The sequence below is a fragment of the Clinocottus analis genome, unplaced genomic scaffold (genome assembly GCF_023055335.1).
Source record: "Clinocottus analis isolate CAN_PGR_092001 unplaced genomic scaffold, fCliAna1.0.p SCAF_9, whole genome shotgun sequence".
NCBI lineage: Eukaryota > Metazoa > Chordata > Actinopteri > Perciformes > Cottidae > Clinocottus > Clinocottus analis.
The window spans coordinates 17249239-17270035 of NW_027176251.1; the positions used below are offsets into that span (position 1 = coordinate 17249239).

The window sequence follows — 20797 nt, forward strand, 5'->3', positions numbered from 1 at the left end:
CTGCAGTAGGGATCTTTTTCACATGAGTTGGGAACATTATTCAGATTTGAAGTGGCTTGGATGTGCCCGTCCACCCCTCCACCATCTGTATTACACCATGGTTTCAACTCTTTGTCGCAATGCTTATTGATATATTAATTTGAGGACTGGTTTCATGTCTACATTTATTTTAATTTCTATTCTGGATGATGGATATGGCAAACCTATTTTTAAATGGGTCCAACTCCGACAATTTCTATGTACTGATGACCTGTCTGATCTGATGGGACGTTAGCTATGACTTTCCCTGTCTGAAGTTGGGCACCTGCAGCCACCGGAACCTAAAGTCCTTTGTTTTCATTTTCAGACACATGGACAAAAAAATGAATAAAGCTTCCGTGCTTGCCTGTACATGTATACTGCAAGTTTGCACATGTCTGCATCTTCCAGGTACAGAAAGCGATGTGTGGTTGATGAGCAGCAAAAAAAAAAACCTGGCATCAGTGGCTCCGGGGTCTAAGCTGATGACTCATGGTTCACTGCAGAGCTCTCGACATGACCCCAGTTAAAGAGACAGTCATTGGCCTCACCGGCGACACTCCCCTGGGACACATAAAGAACAATTTGTAGCCTCCCTGCCTCCATTGTGTGTCAGCACAGTTATGGCCCATCTTTAACATTGATAGCTGCCCATAAATGCCTGTGTGTCAACATTGCGTTGGCCAGTATGCCTGCTGACTGTCTAACCGTTCGTGTGCTACATTTTAAATTTAAAATAATTAATCTTTGCTGATTAGCTTTAAGATGACTTGAAAAATAGTCAGGCAGGCTACTGCTCATGTGTCTGTGTGATTCGCCATGTGTTCATGCTGTAATGCAGATGTACAAATACATCTGCATCTACAATACATCTACAGTTAAAAAAGAAGAAGATCATTTTAAAGTATATAATATGAACATAATAACAGCCCAATCTGACACCTAATGGTTGTTGGCTATGTGCATCACATGTTTGCACATATTGGCAGCTGATTCCAAATGCCAATTTTATCTTCCAATTACTCGCACATAGAAACAGATATTGAAATCACAAAGGCTGACTACGAACACACTGTACTTGTCACTGCTATTTCGCGCCGTTAGTCTGAGGAGGACGCGGACAGCTGACAGCTGGGAGCTTCACGAGGAGGGTGTAATGTTGTGGAAGTTTATTAAAACCCCAGATTTTGTACAAGCGTCCTGCCCAGACCAGCCAGCAAGTGAGTAGTTCAGTGACAATCTCCCACTGACTTCCCACCCATGAACACTGACACGTTTGACGACACAGCCAGCCACACTAGGTTGCAGACTGAACTTTGAGTTGCGTAATTGGACGACTGCATCTTTTCTTCTTCTCCACCCAGGCACTCCATAAAACAATTCTTATCTCTGTGCTAGTGCAGTGTGATCTTTTCTTGGGTGTCTTCCACATCAGTTGCTCCTCTGTATTGGTTCCCGCCAGCCGCTGAGGTGAGCGGTTGGGGTTTAGGCTATGCTGGCTACAAATCTAGCCTTCAAATGGCTGCAGCCAGCAACGCTACAGAACAGTGAGTTTAGTTAATCTAGTAATAGCATATCAGTACATTTATATTTGATTCAAGGCTTACTGAACTAACTGATAGTGGGCGAGGCAACATTCAGAGCTGCCTCACACTAATGACAGTAATGTACTGACTCAGCACTGGGACTGTAATAGTAGGCAATGTGGTGGTGGTGGTGGGGGCGGGATGGGGAGGGGGGCTGCAGTGGCCGTCTGGCCTGTCAGTCAATTGGCAAGCTCCTAGCATTCTCAGCCACATGTCACTTTAGGTTAATGAGACAGGTGTGGTCACCTGGAGAAAGTGTGTGTGTGTTTGTGTGTGTGTGTGTGTGTGTGTGTGTGTGTGTGTGTGTGTGTGTGTGTGTGTGTGTGTGTTATTGAACTTGTGTGTGTAGTGATCAGGGCATCTGTCTGCTGCTCGACATGATGAGGCTAACGTGGGGAGCTGCAGTGTAGAGCAGATAAAAACCTCCATCTCTCCCGTCCATTTCACAGAAAGAGAGTGTTGACATTGTTTTCCGTTCAACTTATCAAAGTGCATTACCTGCAATAGTAACTGCTTTACTTTCTGTACCCTCAATAAGTCTGCAAATGTAGGCTCTGAACTGTTGCTGCTTAAAGAAACAGAAGCAATAGTTTAATAGTAACAAACTGCTTAAAGATTAATAAATCGAACTTGTATTCAACATGGAAAGCACCATAAGAGGTGTATAAGGGATTATTTAGACTCACAGACTCAAATGTGTAAATAATAATAGTCAACCCATTGACCTTTCAATGATATCAATAGCTGCTGCATGTGTAAAAATATTTCATCATTCACCTCATAGATTTGAACTGTCAATACTGTTTTTGATTATTGTCACTTTCTTACTCTTTTTTCAAGTCTGTTTACTTATACATAGTTTTTGAAAAATTAGATGGAAAGATATTTTCACCCATCAACAGCGATATATCCCTGACAAATACCCAAATAATTCCATTACAGCTCATCATAGGTTATGTGAGACTGTCAGTCACCACTCCAAAATACCAACACTGTCCTTTTCTTCCCTGCAGGTTATGTGGGTATGCAACTTGTGCCGAAAACAACAAGAAATCCTCACCAAATCGGGGGCGTGGTTCTTCGGCTCGGGGCCTGGTCAGGTGCGAGGCGTGTTTGAGGGCGGACCGCAAGGGAAGAAGGCCAAACTGCAGGATCCTTCCCTGTATCCCTACCAGGAAGGGGACTTGACACCAGCGTCAGACAGAAGCAGACCTCACGGCGGGCTCCTGCCCAGACAGACCTCCCTTGACAACGGAGCGGGGCTGAGGTACTCAGCGCCCGGCGACGCACTTATAGACAGGTCAGTTCTTATATGCATTTAAAACAAAAGGAAGCATGCATCCACAACACACGCCTTGTGAGTCAAGCACAGTAGATTTCATTATTGTGTCATGTCGAGTAGATTGTTTGATCTGGGATGAAAGAATTTAGGATTATACAATGCCACTTTACGAAGGCAAATGCATAAGAACCTTTTTGGCAATTACCACAGAGAAATTTGGTAATTTTAGTTAGTGTAGAGCAGTGGCTCCAAGCAAGGCAGTCAAGACCCCTTATAAAACAGCTTGTACATACAGCCCATGAGGCCTATAAAAGGAGACAGAGACACAGATACTTTAACTGCCACTAACGCAGCAATTCTACAACAGTCCTCCAACCACTCTCTCTTCTTCACACTCGTACATACAGCACACAGCACACGGCACACATAAACACAGGTGGTTTGAGGCAGGTTCAGCTAGGATGCATACTGTCTTTACTTTTGGGGTAAATGACATTTTTTGTCACTGCAAGGCTTGGAAATGGGGCATCATTAAGATGCTTTTGGAGCAGAAAAGCAGGAACACGCCGCATTCCAATGCAGAACATTGTGTTCCATTCGTCATATGCACTAAATGCCCCGTCTGAGTAGAACACTCAACAAGGACACGCTGTGTTTCTGAATCTCATTCCCGGTTGCCTTTTTCTTCATACTGGTGTCAGATAAGTAGTTACTTTGATGTCCACATGGGGGCTCCTTCCTCTTTCTTCTTCCACAGGAAGGAAGGAAAGCTTATTATCTGCACTGACTTTCGAGAAGTGTTTCCTTTTCGAAAAGTGTAATTTTTGCTTTGTTTTGCTTGTGAGAGATTGGAGAGGCAGGGGAAGGAGAGAGAGACAGAGGGAGAGAGACAGAGAGCGAGAAAGAGAGAGATGCAGCAAAGGGTGCTGCGCCGTAATTAAACCTGGGTCGTCGTGGTACACTCTGACCTGCGAGCTATCACAGCCCCATCCAAATATATTTCTACCACACAAAGGCGGACAGACACTTTTCAGTCTCAACTCTCCTGTCCTCGTTTTCCTCTTCTAAGATGTAACAAAGCGTGCTATTTGTTAGTGTGCAACCTTAGGCAACATTTAATTATATGTGGACAAGTTAAAAGTTAAGGGAGACTAATCAAAACATCCCACCAGAATCTCTCAAATTGTCATCAGTTTGGCACTACAAACATGTAATCTTGTAAAGTGAAATGACTATGGCAGTGGTGAAGCTATGGAAGGAACATGATATACCAGTTATATCACACACATGCACGTTTATAGGAGCGGTGCAGTAGGAAAGGAGGTGAATTTGACTATCCTAATCCAGCCTCTGTCCCTGTTCCTATTCTCTGCTGACCTTGTAAATGTACACCTGGTGGGCCGTATCCCCCACTGGTCTCGCATAGGGACATACCAGCCTGTGCCCACAGTATGTTCGGAGACATAACTCATTAGTTCTGTGTCATCTCTTCGCCGTTGCGATTTCCTATTTACTTCTCAATACGCTCTAAACCAGCAAACATGGAGGAGCTCCAGGGGAAAACACTCAGTCTGTTTTAATTGCCTGATATTTGGCTCCAAATGGATGTTTTGATGGATATGTACGCATACCTGCCCATTCACTGGCGGTGAGTGTACATACGTTCAGTGCTTTCACACTATAATGAGGCTGCTTCGCAACTAAGACACATACTCTATAGCCTCCAAAATAGACATTTATTCCTCCCCTGTTTTTACGAAGGTAAAATGGTGTACCTGTGCTGTCCTTATTATTCTCATCTATTATGTTTCCATACTCTGAATACACACAATAGCACAATAAAGAGCCAAGCATTATATGTTACTGCAAATTGTAATCAAAGCTTCACCCCTGTAAACCTTTAAGAGTGATGCAGATAACAGTATTTTGTATCTCAGTGCTACTGAAGTACTTTATCCATCTTCTCCTCAAATGGCTGGCTGCTTTAAGGGGGTGTTAATGGAGGATCAGACTGACTATAGATCAAACTATAGATCAGACTGCTCCAAGCATTCAGTCATACAGTCACTTTCTGCTCCAGTCCGGGCCCTGCACTGTATATTAATTGATTGCACGGCTGGAGAGGTAGAAATGGTACCGGAGAGCGATTTTCGCTTTGGCATTGCCCATATACGCAGTGACACAACAGGAAACTGGCTGTCTGGAAGCACACAGGATAATGCTGATGATGGATAGCAGTGAGTCCGTAAATAGAACTCCCACTGCATAAGCACCAAAACTCACTTTCATTAATCTTAAAGAATGTTTAAATTAACTCCTGGATCTGTTCTGCTGAAGAAAGGAGGAGGGTGGAAAGCTGACAGTCTATTTATAAGGAGAAATAACTTGGGAAGGCTTCTAATTTATCTTGGTCTCGGAGGTGTCATTTCAATGAACACACAGATTCGCCAGGACAGCTGCAGTGTTGGCGAGGCTGATGAAACAACAATGATTGCACTGGGATCGGAACATGCTCACTGCTGGAGTTTCTTCCGATTCTGCATTCTTTAAACTCATTCGGCCGGGCAGCAGAGCCGCTCAGTCTGCCAGAAATGTTAGAGGAGGAAGAGGAGGAGGACGAACACACTGGCCCTATCACATCCAGCCCAACCCAGTCCCGCTTTGCACCGCTCAGTTCATCAATGCTTATTGAGTCTAACAGGCCCATAGCTGGACGAGCCTGAAAGTAGCAATTTCACCAAATTACTCACGTTTGACGTGGAGTTAATTTTTTTCTAGTTTTCTAAAGTTTGAGTTCATTCCTCCGACGTCATTTCATAAAATGATTACTGACAAAATATGGTCTGTTGATGCTGCCACAGCAAAACATGCAATGGAGTAAACAACAGAAGCGGTTTGACTCTGAGCCAGATTTAAAAACAAATCCACAATTTAACTCTAAAGCACATTGACCCAAAGTGAGCATACCTTAAAGCTCCATTACAATTATTCCTTGTATGTAAAACTGTGTACAACTAACTGCAAGTGTACTAAAGTTCATTGTTCGACAAGGAATAAAATGAGAATGTAAATGCTTCCTCCATTTAATTGGAGTAAAAACATTAATGTTAAAATTTAGTTTTACCATTAAATGTATGTATTTTTTTAATAGTATTATTCAGTGAACTTCTTTGAAACCTCTAACTGACCTTTAACAACGTCAACAAGCGTTTGAGCAACATTCCGGCGGCAACTCTGTAGCAATGTAGCTGGCCACGCGTGGCCACTTTGTGAATAAAACATATTGTGTCATTTAGGCTAACTTTTTTTTTGTTGTTGGGCTGCACGGTGGTGTAGTGGCTAGCACTGACGCCTCACAGCAAGAGGGTCTGTGGTTCGGATCCCGGGCGGGGTTTGGATATTGGTCTCGCAGGTCCTTCTGTGTGGAGTTTGTCTGTATGTCTGCCCTGTGATGGACTGGCGACTTGTCCAGCGTGTACCCTGCCTTCGCCCCTTGACAGCTGGGATCGGCTCCAGCGTGCAATAGACCTGGGGAGGTGGAATTGATCAAGTTTTTTAAGAGGCTGGATTATAGAAACAGATTATTTTTTAACAGAGGGATGTATAGTCATCTTGCATCCTCTTCATTAACTCTGCATTATGGTTACTGACCAACCAAGTGAACGCTGAACAGTTTATTTGTAGTATTATTATACTTTATCTCTGGTGATACATTGAACACAGACACATAGTTCATCTTCCTGCTTATTTAAAGAACCCTTTCGAAAAAGGTCCATAATAGCTCCACGTTCAAGTGCACAGACTTTTTTTATTGTCCTGTAAAAATATGTAATCAAATTCTTCGTATCAGCAGCTTAAAGGAACATTTTCAACTACCGTTGACTCTTCAAAGTTACATTCAGAACTAAATAAAATAAAAAAACATGAAAAATAAGGCTAATCCCCGGGAAAACACCCCTTTTATGTATGCCCTTTCCTCAGCACACAACCTTTTAGAGGTATTGCACTGTCATCTGCTCTACTGACGAGGAGCGGATGCTCTGAAGCCAGATATGGAATGCAAAAGAAAAAAAAGAGAAAAAATAAAAACTGACGACAGCACCGCGTCTCTGCCCTGTGTTACACTGTGGTCTATATCTGCTGGTGTGCGCGTATACAAGAGTGCACGAGCGAGGATAGAGAGGTATGGCAAAGGGTGCGCACAATTGCGTTGTGTGTGCGTGCGTGCGTGCGTCTGTAAGCGCGAGTGTGTGCTTGCGACAGGAAATATGAGTTGAATGTGAGGCAGCAGCTGATGCGCCGGTAAGGGATGCTGCTGCTGCTGCTGCTGCTGGCCGCCGCGTAGGGATGCTGCTCCGCTCCTTCCATCCTTCGGGCGCTCCTTCGCCTCTCCTTGCACACCGAGAAGAGATTTTCGCCCCAGCGAGAAGGAGAAAAGGCTCGTTACCGGCACCGGCGCTACCTTCTTTCCCTCGCTCCAAGTCGGAAGCATTATGACCGACGGATCCCGCCCGGAATGCGTCTCGTCTGAGGACACTTTTTGCCAGGAGCGGCCGAAGAAATATGGAACTTGCTCGGTGTCCTTTCTGCGGTTAATGCGCCCCCGGGAGGCAATAATAACAGAATACTGAGGAGGTCTATGTGTGGAGGGGGGCGTCCGGAGAGAGCGCAGGCTTCGGGATGTGTTGTCGGTGAAAGGCGAAGGGGTGATCATTTACTGAGGATAAAAGAAAACGGAGGGGGAAAATGCAGTTTGAGACATTGCGTCAGTTCTGTAGCTCGGTTTTATCCCATTTCAACGGGGCTTTCTCCGCGCCTCAGAACATCTTGCAGACGGAGCTCTTCGAGCAGGCGTTGAGCAACATCGGGTGAGTGATTCCTTTGTAAAGAAACGGCCTGATTTATGAGCAAGGGCTTCCCCGTTGGTATGTCAAACGGGTATTGTGCGGGGGGAGGGAGGGGGGGTGGGGTATTGATCGGTAGCCAGCCTGCGTAATAACAACCTACAGTATAGTACTGTTGTTGCTGCTGCAGATATTTCCTGGCTGGATAATGGAGCTGATCAGTGATGCTGCCGCGGTTTTGCCGTGCGCGCGTGCGTACACGTAAAACGAGCCGTTTTAGGCAGACCATGCTGAGGTGTGCCTGTGCTGTGCGCGTGGCCGTGTATGTATGTGTGCGCGTGCGCGTATGCCCCGGTGCACCGCTGCTGCAGCATGTGTGCTGTACTGCTGCTGCTGCTGCTGCTGCTGCTGCTGCTGCTGCTGCTGCTGCTGCTGCTGCTGCTGCTGCTGCTGCTGCTGCTGCTGCTGCTGTGCCCGAGAGTAGAATGTAAGGGGGTGAAGAGGGTACATGTACTTTTTTAAAGTCTTGGAAATGAGTGGAGACGCCCGCCCCCACTTCCTTACCCACGCACACAAGTCATACACTGCCCCAAAATTATACGTAACAAGTATGAATAATTTGATGAAATAGTGACGAAACTGCAGAAAACAAGCACGCCCATTATATACATTAGATGCCTCTGATAGACTTGGGCAATCATTATTATTATTTGAAAAATGTAGCATGTCTATCTTACTAGCTACAGTGTTACTGCAATATATGCTCACTGTATTTGAACATTTGCTGGAAGAGAAGTGCTTGTGTGTTGAGAGAGAGAAAGGGAGAGTGAGAGAGAGAGAGAGAGAGAGAGAGAGAGAGAGAGAGAGAGAGAGACAGAGAGAGACAGAGAGAGACAGAAGCTGGATCTCACTTAGATGCATCAGAGCATGTTATGATTAGTCTACTAAATGCTCCGACCCCCCCACGGAGAGGCCCCTGTTCATCTGGCCAGGCATGGATGTTAGACACATTTTGCAGACCGCAGAAGGGCTTCGAACTTGCAAACAGACTCCAGGCGTTCCTGCAGCAGCAGCGGGTCCCGGAGAACGCGCAGGCAGGCTTCTTTTTACTCCTCCATAGAGGCGGAGGCCCCATATCTCCACGCCACACACTGTCTGTCTCTGGGGACAGCAAGTCTTTTCCTCTTGTCCCCCCACCCTACCGTCAGAAATAATTTACAGCATTGCTGGGCTCCCTGCCACCTCACATTACATGGCCAGAACACTCAGCCACTTGAAAGCGCTGAACAGGGGGCTCTGTGCCTGGAAACTGTGATCCAGCAATCATCACATCTGACTGATTAAATTGAACTTATTTTCCATCGCTACCCTTTTTTTTTCAGTAAAACTCTCTGGTAGAAACCGTCTTTGAATGGTCATCAATAGCAGGACTGCTTAATTTTCATATTGTTATATATTTGGCTGAGTGGTGCACCTCACTGGAAGGTGTGTCTTTATTTTCAATGGTGCCCCAGTGTCAGCCTTTAAGTCCACTCATTTCTGGGTCTGTATAGGACAATGAAACTCACCAGTACAAAACAACAACAGCAAAACTCTTTGCAAACTGGCAGTGTGTGCTAGCCAGCTTGTCCATCCATACGATCAGGGCTGTTTGTGTGTGAGTCTGTCTGTCTGTCTGTCGCTCTCTCTCTCTCTCTCTCTCTCTCTCTCTCTCTCTCTCTCTCTCTCTCTCTCTCTCTCTCTCTCTCTCTCTCTCTCTCTTTCTCTCTCTCTTGCTGTTTCTTTCTTGGCCAGCTCTAATGGGCTGTATGCTTTTAGATCCAGCTGCCATGTATTATGCATGTGTGCGTCAGGAGAGGTCCTAATGGGGTGTGGGGATCTGCTGTTCTTAGAAGGCCTGAATGGTTTTGAATTGAGTGGTCACTACATTTAAACTGCAACCATACTCCCCCCAACCCTCTAATACACACTCATACACACACTTACACCCCTCCCTTTCCCCCTAACCCTATATGACAGCTCTTTGTGCTCGCTGCCCTGAAATGCCTGAGACCAAAGTGTGTCTGGTATATAAAGTGATAAAGGGGACATTACTGAGTTTGTGAGGTTGTTCTCCTTCACTGTTTGTACTTATTCCTACGAAAATAATGCACTGTGATTTGTATATAATGCACCTAATCGTAAGCCAGGACGTGCAGTTGAGGAAGTCAGGGGTCATAGTATTTGGTGCAACAAAGTCTATGTGGACACAGGACTTTCATCCTGGTTTGTGTCCCGTGTGAAGCCAAAAGATGACTTGACTTATTGTAACTTGTGTTATGTGACTTAGTAGTGTACTTATCTAATCCCACACACTCAAGTTACGTAACAAACATACTTATTTTAACACTCAATCTTTTTCTAAACCCAACCACGTATCTTGGTTGTTCTTGAGATATCATGAGAACCGTTGAAAGTATGAGGACATGTTGGTTTGTGGTTTACATCATATAGCCTTTTCCCAGATGAGCCTTTTGCAAACTGTGCGATGCTATAAGCGGGATATGAATAGCTGCATTTGATTTGTATGCACAGATACATTTTTTTGAAAGCAGCGCAGTGTTTCAAATCCAATATATTAAATAAAACCTATATTGCCGCTGTTTAATGATTGCAAACGGGCCGGCCAATCTCGGATATGAATTTAGTGAGTCATCCTCATAACCACAGCTGTTTAATTCATCCCACACTCTCATATATTGTTCTCCTGCAGTGACTATATCCCTGTCCGTCAATCCTGATGTCAGAGCAGAGCCTGATTAAAAAGTAAAAGGAAGGCATGTAGCAAGCGAAGCTATTTCTTACAAAATGGCCAAAAAACAGGAGGGTGGATGCATATTTGGTCAGCCTTGATATGTTTATGGAATTTTTTCAACATGATAACAGGACGGTTATTGGAGCATGCATTGTCCGCACTAAATAGATAATGCTTAAACTCAACGAGAAACTTGATTTTAGTAAGTTCCATACTTGTGTGAATGCACATACAGCACAGAAAGGGCTTCATGAAACAGCTATAAAGCCAATTCAGTGATTGGACCTGAATCCACTCCCATAATGAGTTGTGAGACCTCTTAACCAACTCATGAGCCAACTCTGAGTTGCTTTTCAGCATGGCTTCTGAAGCAGCTCATTCTTCTGTAGCAGCTATAGATTGTGCTGGTTAAGCAATTAGTGTTTGTAAGCCCAGTGGACAACCTTTCCCGGTTTGCTACCAGAGCAGTGTTGCATTACAGATATTTTGAGTTTGGCAATTGGACTAACCATTAATTATGACAGGTGAGATGAGTGTGATGTTGAAAGGCCGGCTAACTTGTTTTTCCTTCTTAGCATTACAGTGTTGATTGAAGTAGTTATTAGAAACAACCACTTACATCTGATGCTGCGGTATCTCAGGTCTGGACAATATTTGAACCAAAGACTGTATAAAAAGATGGACTACATGGCAGCCACCCAAACGTGACACTGAAGCAACTCGATGGACCCCCATTGGTTGGCTGCAGGTCATAAACACCACCCCCTCTATGTTAGCAGATGGGACATGGGCTAAACAGAATCTTTCCCAAACATAGTTTCTGTCATTGTTGGTAGTTCTTATTAAGCTAATGTTGGCTCACGTGATAATTTTTCTGACAAAATTTGGTTTTAATCAGCTATTTGATGCTATGAAAAAGGTTTATAAAATCATGATTGACAGCTGTTATTCTCTCTTGCTGACAATGTGCGGCCACGCTTGGCTCACGTTTGGTTCGAGCGGGTGTCTGGGCGGGACCTCGATGCCGTGGCTCCATCGCCCGCTCAGTAATGTGCAGACTCTAAATGTCGTCAAATGTGTAAGATGGCAGCTCTTGTATTTAGTACATTTTGGCTTCACTTCTGTACAAGGGGAGTGGGAAAGCGTCATCATTCTATACAGTCTGTGATCTGGACATGACTGGGTGTTTGTTTCCATATTATTCAGTTTTGGTTCAGGTCTCTTGTGTGTAAATTAGTCCTGTACATTTTGCACCGAATCCACCTCTGGGACAAATAGAATAAACAAATAGAGACAAGCAAGCAGTTTAACATTTATAACCTTTAGTTAATCAGGTAGTCATTGAGTTCAATATCTCTTTTGCAAGAGAGTAAAACATATTGATATTAGAAGTGACATAATGCATTCTCATAGCTATATAGGCTTCAAGTAACTTCATTAAACACTCCCATCAAGTCTGTCATGCATGGAGCATAAAAGGTACAGACTCTTGCGCCTTCTTGTCAACCTGTTTTGTATTGATAGCAAGCCTTGTGTAGGTAAGGTACGAGGAGCTCGGTGGAGAGACAAAGCAAGGAAAGGACACAGAACGAGGACAACAGAAAGTACCAGGAGGAGACAGGAACACCCGGGCATCAGTCACCATGGTGACAGAGCTGTAGACGAGGCAGACGTAGCAAGCTGCAGCTTGAGGAACTGTGAACCCCTGGAGCCCCAGATTCATGTCGATGTGACAGAACTGGGGGAAAGGAGAGGAGGAAAATAAGAGGAAAGGGGCAGGAGGAAGGGAAGAGAGGAAAAGAGGAGGAGACAGACTGCAGACCTAGAAAAAGCCTGTGAATAGGACTTCACAGCAGACCCTCCTTTGGCTCCTCCTGGACACTTTCGATGATTTAGAGGTGTATCCACCTTGATATATCCTTGGGCAGATTGTAGCATATCTAACATCTGCCTATACCCTGTTATTATCCTTCTCTATCCACGGTAAGTGGTCTGAGTATATTTAGTTTTTCCAGCAATGCCCATCTTTACATTCTCAAAGTTACACATTATTACCTCGCAGATGCAAAAATCTGAGCCCCTTCGCTCGAGCTACTGGTAGTTAAATGCCTTGCTGAATGCAAGTCCTACCCACAATTTCCCAGCCTGCCTCTAGGCTAGCATCCTCACTTTTTATTTCATCTCTCTGAGTACTATGAAGTACCGTCTTGAGGGTTTAGGTGTAGGAGTCAGACTGAGACTCAAACTATATCCTCAGTAGTTCTTATGCAACCTGCACCCCCCGCCCCGCCATCCCGTCACACCTCGCCCACGCTCAGCCCACCCTCAGCCCCGTGGTGTTGCACCCGGGTGTTGGCGGCACTCAGCAGCTGTAATTAAGCTGGCCCTTTATTGGTTTTGTCCTCGCCAAGGGAGATGTGCGCAGAAAGAAGGGAGGCACTGGTTTATTGCCTGGGCGTCTAAGAGAGGGGTTATTATGATTGTACGCTGGAGAGAGAGAAGGAGAGATAAAGTGAAGAGAGTTGGAACCATAGCAGCGCAGAGGAAAAGGTGGATGAATAGTGCGAGGGAGACGGCGGCAGAGGCTGAATCGATATGCCCGACTTCTCTTTGCTCTCACCAAATCATATCTCAGCATCGGACAGGGAGTGAGAGAGGGAGATGGGGAGAGGAGGAGAGGCTAGCGGTGTAGCCAGATACGCATCAGGCTAATGTCCCAAGCCCCAGGCCGCTGATGATGCTGCTGCCCAGACAGGGAGGTAAAATAGTCTTTATACAGAGGTTTGGTTGCAGGTTTCTACAGCGCGGTGCCATGGCCAGAGATGTGCGTTATGTCACCCAGTAAGATAGGTGACGTACAGGTTCAACCGGCCAGCTCGTTCTCTGCGGTGAAACTGGATGAGGAAGATACAGAAAGGGGTCACGGAGGAATAAAGGATAGATGGTGTATTTTTCAGACAGAAACAGCAAGCGGTGCAGAGCGCTGGGCTCTGTTCATGCTTATGGAGCGGGACTGATTTTCTCAAAGGAGGAAGAGGCTGGTCTGCACATGTATTTGTGTGTATTATTGTGACCCTCAACCTTCAATGGTTGCGTTACAGTACCGTCCTGCCAGTAAAACTACTATTTCAGTTGGGCATTAGGAGCATCTTCAAACTGCCCCAGGTTCTTAACTTCGCTCTTCTTTCGGTCCTTGTATTTGTTTGTGAGAGTGCATGCGGCGGCCCTTGCCTGTTCATGTGTTTGAATGCAAAGAGGTCTTTCTTTCTCTTAAAAATACATATTTATTTCTGCTCCCAAACAGATGTCTGATTTCATCTTGCTTTCAAATAGCCAAGGTATGCATGAACTGTATACTCCCGCATGGATAGTGCTTTACTCTCAACCATATGCCTTGATGTGTTATGCTATTTATCAATGTCAGTGGGCAGTTTAACAACAGTTTGAAGAGGGGTTAAATTTGCCTGCTTTTGCTGTAGTAGCTCCCCGTCTGTTTAGGATCTTAACAGCGCTATCCCACAAGTCCTCCTCTGATCTTGATGGTCAGTGGAGTTGCTAATTAAAAGTTAAGGCTCTTTCCTCCTCAAGGTACTTCACAACCTCATCATTCTGGTTTTACATTTGATTTATTGATTAAAGAGGCTTATAGAGTCTGACTTTAGAAGGTCAAGAGGTGGACTTTATTTAGTGCAGTGCACACAACAGAGCTGAACAAATACTTCAGGCTACGCTGTCCTTGAGTCAGTTTACATTAAGTTATTTCTGTGTGCATGGAATCCATTTTAAATCCACCATTAGGCTAAGACTATTTTAGGGTCTATATGTACAGAAATTCTCTAGGAATCTGTTTTAGTAACCTAGTTATTATCCACACCACACACCCAACGCACAATTGAACCGATGGTATAATAGCTGCATGCATTGTTTCATGAATGGGAAAAGGCCTCTACGCGTAATCCTGTTGCCGTGCCTCAAATCCAAATCTATTTCATGCTCCAATTTATTCAATTACCAAAAATACAGTTGAAGAAGCCGTGTGATGAAGCAATAATGAAGAAGCTTAATCTAAACATCTGCGTCTATCCAGCCCGTTGCTATCATCATACGTCTCATCCCCAGCCCTGCGCTCAAATCCGCTTTCGCAACACTGATTGTATTTCACAAGCTCAACCAGATTAACTATTTTCCATATTTTGCAAACATTGCACCGTACAATTAGCTCAGTTTGTTTGTGTTGCAAATATAGCGGCCCTGGCGGTGCTCGGCGGCCTCCCAGGGCTTCTCCTGCTTCGCAGCAGAGAGGAGAAACCAGCCGAGGAGTGATCAAAAAGCCTCCTCCTTTGGCAGGCAGATGCTGAGTAAACAGGAGAAGAAGGAGAAGTAGATCCAGTCACTATCTCCTCCCGCTTCCGCTTTGCGCCTTCATTATTTCTGGAGTCTGCTGGCTGGCGTTAATGAAACCCCATGTAATATTCATTTAATTCCCAGTGTTTACTAGTTCATTAGGTTTAGGATAGTAGTTGATCTGATCTCCAGGGGTGGCTAGGGAGAGGAAAGAAGCTGACTTTGAAGATTTTCCTTTTTTTTATTCACTCGCAGGCATCCCTTCTATTTATTCTTATGTCTCTCTTGATCCTGTCAGGAGCCCATTCACAGTTCTCCCGCTTACAAAATCGTAGACCTTCTGCTCTCATTTGTACAACTATAACTAAAGTTTAAAGGCTTTTTTGTATTCTGGTGCAGTGGTACATCAAAATGGAAACCAAAGACCCAGGTACTGTCCCTATCCATATGACACAGAATTTAAAACCCCCATTTGTATACACAACCGACAAGTAGAGTGCTACTTCCTATGATGTATGTAAATCTAGGGATCTAATCGCAAAAAGGAGGCGATTAGAGAAAACCTCCCTGATTGAAGTTAACCACTGTTGTACAATGAATGTTTTCTCAGACCAGAGCCCCTCCAGGCCCGTTCAACTCCTTGGCTCAGGGCGCTGAGTTACAGACGCTGTCCTATGCAATTACAATTAACCCACACAGCCCTTTGGTCTGGGGCTCGCTCTGAAAAGGTCTGACCACGGGTTCATCGATTGAGACGGTGGCTCGTCAATGCCATTGAGCGCAGTAGAAAAGGTCTTTCTGCTGAGCACACAGGGACGCAGCGAGTGGCTTTTTCATCAAACGAGGAGGAAAGGCAAAACTTGTTCCCAAGCTCACATTTCTCATCTCATATGTGCGAAAAAATTTTATATTTTATTTTTTCAGACAGCTATCTCCCTTATCTATTTCCTTGTTTGCTTTTCCAAATTCTTCAACTTTCTTCAACTAACCCTTGTACTTAGCTACACTGTCTCTGTGATCGCTCTCTCTCTCTTTCTGTGTGCGCATGTGTGTGTGTGCGTGTGTGTGTGTGTGTGTGTGTGTGTGTGTGTGTGTGTGTGTGGTGACATCTCTCAGACAGGGAAAGTGTTTCAGAGAAGAGCTCAGGAACCTTCTTCCCATTATGCACAGCTTCCTGTCTGCCTCCAGGCAACCCTTCTCGCAGCCGATCTGTTTGAATTCAACTTAAGAGAGACTGGTGAGGTTGAGACTATGAAGCTAGAATGAGAAGATGGGGTGAACAGCAGTAATTTGAAAAGAGGAGGAAGAAAAAAAAGCACAGAAATTAATTCATCAACATGCTTTGCTAACTAGCCCCAGAACAGGATCCAGAAAATGAGATCATCGACTGTGGTCGCTTCAGTGGAACCCATTGCACACTTCTCCCATTATTCTGCTGTTCTGCACTTTCTCAAACATTGCATTCCTAATTTAGCACATTTTAAGACCATACCTGTGTGGCTCAGTTACTGCCTAAAACAGACATTTTGTAAAATGTATCTGCTGTTGTCTTGAATTACTGTCTTTTGCTCAATTAAAGGAAGAGCAAGATTGGAATCTCTTCAAATGAGACCACTGAGGAGCAATTTCCCTTTAAATACAGCAGGACTTCAACCTGATATAGATAAAACCTGATAGAGATTGTCAATGTTGGCTCGAGGATGTGAAGTGTGCTGGACGATGCCCTCAGTCACGTTGCAGTCAGGCCATATCAGAGTTTGTTAAGCTGGGCACTCAGTGTGTAAGTAGCATACATCTCAATTTGATTATGCCCAGGGATCAGCCGCATTGGGGTAACTTGGCCGCAGTGGCTTCCTTTCCTTATGAATGCAATTGGAGAATGCTAATATCTCCTTTCCCTAGTAATCTCTCTTTCAATTTAGATTTGTGACAAGTAGCATCTATGTAGTTTGTAGGAAAAAGGGTAATAAGAAGGATTTATATGATACATTAGATCTCACATCACATTCGAGGTGTCCACACCACACACACACACACACACACACACACACACACACACACAGCTTTTACTACCATGATCGGTTATTATTATTGTTAATTTATAAATGATGTGCTAAAAATAGCTGTTGCGGTGATGAACGTGAAATGTGCTGGATTGCCAGAGGCAATAAGCAGTGTGTACCGCTATGGAACAAAGGCACATTTAAATAGAAATGCTGCAGTCAAGTGGGCTCCCTCATTATCTTCTTGTGTCCCTCTTCATGTGTAACTGCAGTCCTTAAAATTCAGTGTTTTCTCCGGCACAGAGTATGAACATTCACCATAAAATACTTGAACTTGTCACAGTTTCACTGTGCATTAGTAAACTGAACCCCATCAACCACAAAGTCGGACCCAGTTGTATTGGATGTTCAGTACATTCAGGTATGTAGCGTAACAAGATTAGTACTTTAGTTTCGGCCAGCTTTTATCTTAACAACCCACTCTGGGTTTGTTGTGTGCCCAGAAATTATTTGAGCATGAATGGTTAAATCTAACAAATATGAAGCTCGAGAGTATCTCAACCAAAATATTGAGATATTATTTATAAGCCATATCACCGAGCCTTAATTCACATCAACAGTTTTAGCCGAAATAGAATATAAATGACTGAATACTGCATCATGCTGAAAGATGATTCAATATGTGATACAGTGACTTTCCGGAATACCTCCACATGATTGTCCAGCCCAGCAACGCATTGAGAACAATGCTCATATGAGCATGCACACATGAGATTGGTGCTAATATTAACATGCTAACCAGGTGTGACAATAGCTATCTAAGTCTGAGATGTCCTGTTATAAGGATAAACCCTTGTAATTCAAGTAGCATAACGGTCTTCTTTTGATGACAGATGGCTACATTTGGACCAGAAACTTATACTGCATTATTTTGTAGAAGCGCAGCTTCCTGTAAAAAAAAAGAGAAAAAAGATGGTACAGTAAATGCCGTGAACAGGATTTAATGCAATTAAAGAATGTGAAGTGAGTTCAAAGGTTTTGAGCAGAAATATTAGATAAGCATTAGTAACACTAGATGACGAGTCCTTTGTTTGTCCGCACAGGGCAGAACACCTTGTGCATAGGCAGGGGAAAGCGTTTTATATATAGAGTGACAGAGGCCCAACCTTGAACCCAACACAAGGAGCTATTTAGCCTGGACCCCATCACCATTTGTCAGTAATAATTGGACAATAACCAAAGACACATTGCTCACCTGTGAAGGGACGTCATAGTCCTCTTTCCCACTGAAAGGATCACACTTCCTGCAGCTCGCCTGTCCCTATTGCACACACCCCTTCCCCCTGCTTAGCCTTGTCGTATATTTGGTACAGGGAGGGCCTGGCTGTCTGGCGCGTCGTGCCGTGCTGCTGCAGTCTTATCTGTTGACAATAATAGACTTAGAGGAGATGGGAGAAAAACAGAGAGAGAGGGAGAGGAAAGTGTATATGGGTCGTAGAGGTCCAGACCAGCCTGGACCTTTGCTGGTTCTTGCCAGGAGGGTCGTCAGTCCATCCAACTCCTGAGATGTTATTTTGGGCTGCAAGGATTATTAAAGCATCCTCTGACTCACCCCTCAGCTTTTTTCATTACCCCCTCGCTTTCCGTGGAGCCAGACAGCCGCGCAGCGTCACCACCTTTGATTTTAAATGCAGCTTGCTCACTGGAATGAAAAATGCGTACTTAGCAGAACCAAGAAGAAATTCATGTGTAGAGAGAGAGAGAGAGAGAGAGAGAGAGAGAGAGAGAGAGAGAGAGAGAGAGAGAGAGAGAGAGAGAGAGAGAGAGAGAGAGAGAGAGAGAGAAAATGAGCATTCGCGTGGGTTCAATTACTTGCGTGTCAGAAAGACAAAGAGATGCGGCGACCGATGTTCTTTAGACATTTCATTTTTTCTTTCAGTGCAGAAATACAGCCCAAAGTTTGGTTACAACAGAGTTTGTATTGCTGGGTTATGAACAACTGGACACATCTCAGTATGTTCTCTACACACAGAGCGCTTTATGAATATGCAGCTGAGCACTGGGCGGCCAACATGTGACAGCACAGCAGCAGGAAGGGGTCGGGAGGGCAGGGGGGGTCTCCATGGCATCACCCTCGTGTTAAGCTGAAAAGTCTCCGTCTTGTGTTTGTGCGTGGAGGATGTTAGTTTGAAACCGTAGTTATTGATAATTGTTTACTTGTTACAAGTGTCATTTTATACAGCAAGGTGGCGCATGGGTACTTTGGAGAAGCATGAAAAAAACATTTACCACACAAGTCACTTAATAGTCCATTTAACCCCCCTATTTCAGTTTTTGTTGACCGTTAGGGAGTGTGTTAGCACACCGTAAAAGCGTCATGTCATGTGACATCATTTTGGACCACACCCATAAGGTTACTCTTTGAATACGATTCACAGTAGCGATGGGCCATATAGAGACTATGTTCAATTATGTTATTGTGCTGCAGCTTGTGCTTCGTGGGAAGTAGTAAATTACAGTTTATCCCAAACATGAAGTACAAATATGAATTACTTTGTCATTGTTTGAAGCTGCCAACATGAGACATACTTTGGCGTTTCGACTTACATTTGGTGAATGAATGTGGACGTGCATAACAGGACGTGTTGAGAGCAGGAAAGAGGGACAGAGCTGAGAGTTCATACTTTAGTTTAATTTAGTCTGTCAATAATAAACACATCAAATAAATACATTTCAAAATTAATGATTAGTTTGCTAGAATGATCACACTGGTATATCATACACATAAAAGGGTTAAATCAAACCTTCATGCTCTTTTTGAGAAAATGTGGAATTCAGGCATTAACTTTATCTTATAGTCGTACAGATCCAGTAGAAGTGAGCCAGTGAAAAAAAAGTGAATTACCCATCAGTGTTGTGGTGTTGATTACTTCCAGGCGCTCCAGAGGACACTCCTACCCCACACTGCAACAGTTCTGTGTTATAGCAGCTCTGTTCAACTCAAGCAGAAGTCAATAACAATAATAACAGACTCATTGGGACACATTTACTTTCTGGTTGTGTGTCTGCTCAACAAAGGTGTTTATGTTATGAATTTCCAGCTGTGATGTGCATTTTTCAAGCAGCAATTTGACACAAAAAATAAGAAAAAAAATGCGCACATGCTCTGCTCCTCTAACCTTTCTCTCTTGGGAGGGGAATAGCAAGCAGCAGTGTAACAGTCCTGATCTTAATGGCATACTCTGTTGGGGCTTGGCCTACATAGAGTGCTAGCGATGCCTCTTCTTAAAAAAAGGAGACCCAACAGACGGTGCAGTGCGGAAGACATATTAACCACACAGAGTATTAACATGAACACAAAAGGCACTACTCTCCGACAGGAGAGGTAGAGCCTGTGCTCATGGAGCCAATTAGCAAATAGACTCACAGATCTGCACACACCGTCATCCGAGCTGATAGATGTGGGTCTGCACAACTTTGTGTCTACTTCAAACTTTCTTCAGAACAGGGAGACGAGAGGAGGAAGAGACTGTCGTCTGCTACTCATGTCCAGATAAAATCCAGATTGAATACACTTTCCTTTACTTGCCTAGCCTCACTGTTTTGCTGGATCAAAGATCTGATAACAATCCACCTAGGTCTTTCCCGGGCTATATGTAAATCAGGTCAGCCCTGTTTTAGTCCACAGGAAAGAGGTAATGTTTTGTGACTGTCAAGAATACTAGAGGAAGAATTAAGCCTTAACTCCTTGGCAGTTAGAAGTGGTTTCGCACTTATTCTGGGGCTACTGCAGAATTAAAACAATGGAGCTAGGTAGCATCAGCTGCCCATAAACTAACATTATGAGAGGGGACAGATACATGTCAGTGGCTCGTTCCACAGATTGTGTACTGAAGTTACAGTTGGGAGGGGTATGCAGGCTTATG

At 44.2% G+C, this 20797-nt stretch overlaps 1 protein-coding gene across 48 annotated transcripts in view; it reads left to right on the top strand.

Moving 5' to 3' along the window:
* The window catches only part of rims2a (regulating synaptic membrane exocytosis 2a), a 127189-nt gene that overhangs the window by 31793 nt on the left and 74599 nt on the right, over window positions 1–20797 (top strand). For 36 of the 48 annotated variants that reach the window (XM_068569076.1, XM_068569047.1, XM_068569079.1 and 33 more), the window contains one exon: window positions 2618–2904. In XM_068569076.1, coding sequence (XP_068425177.1) covers window positions 2618–2904 — 287 coding nt within the window. Of the gene's footprint in view, window positions 1–2617; window positions 2905–7065; window positions 7755–20797 lie in introns of those variants that run through there. The other 12 variants (XM_068569082.1, XM_068569063.1, XM_068569072.1 and 9 more) reach the window with 1 other exon arrangement.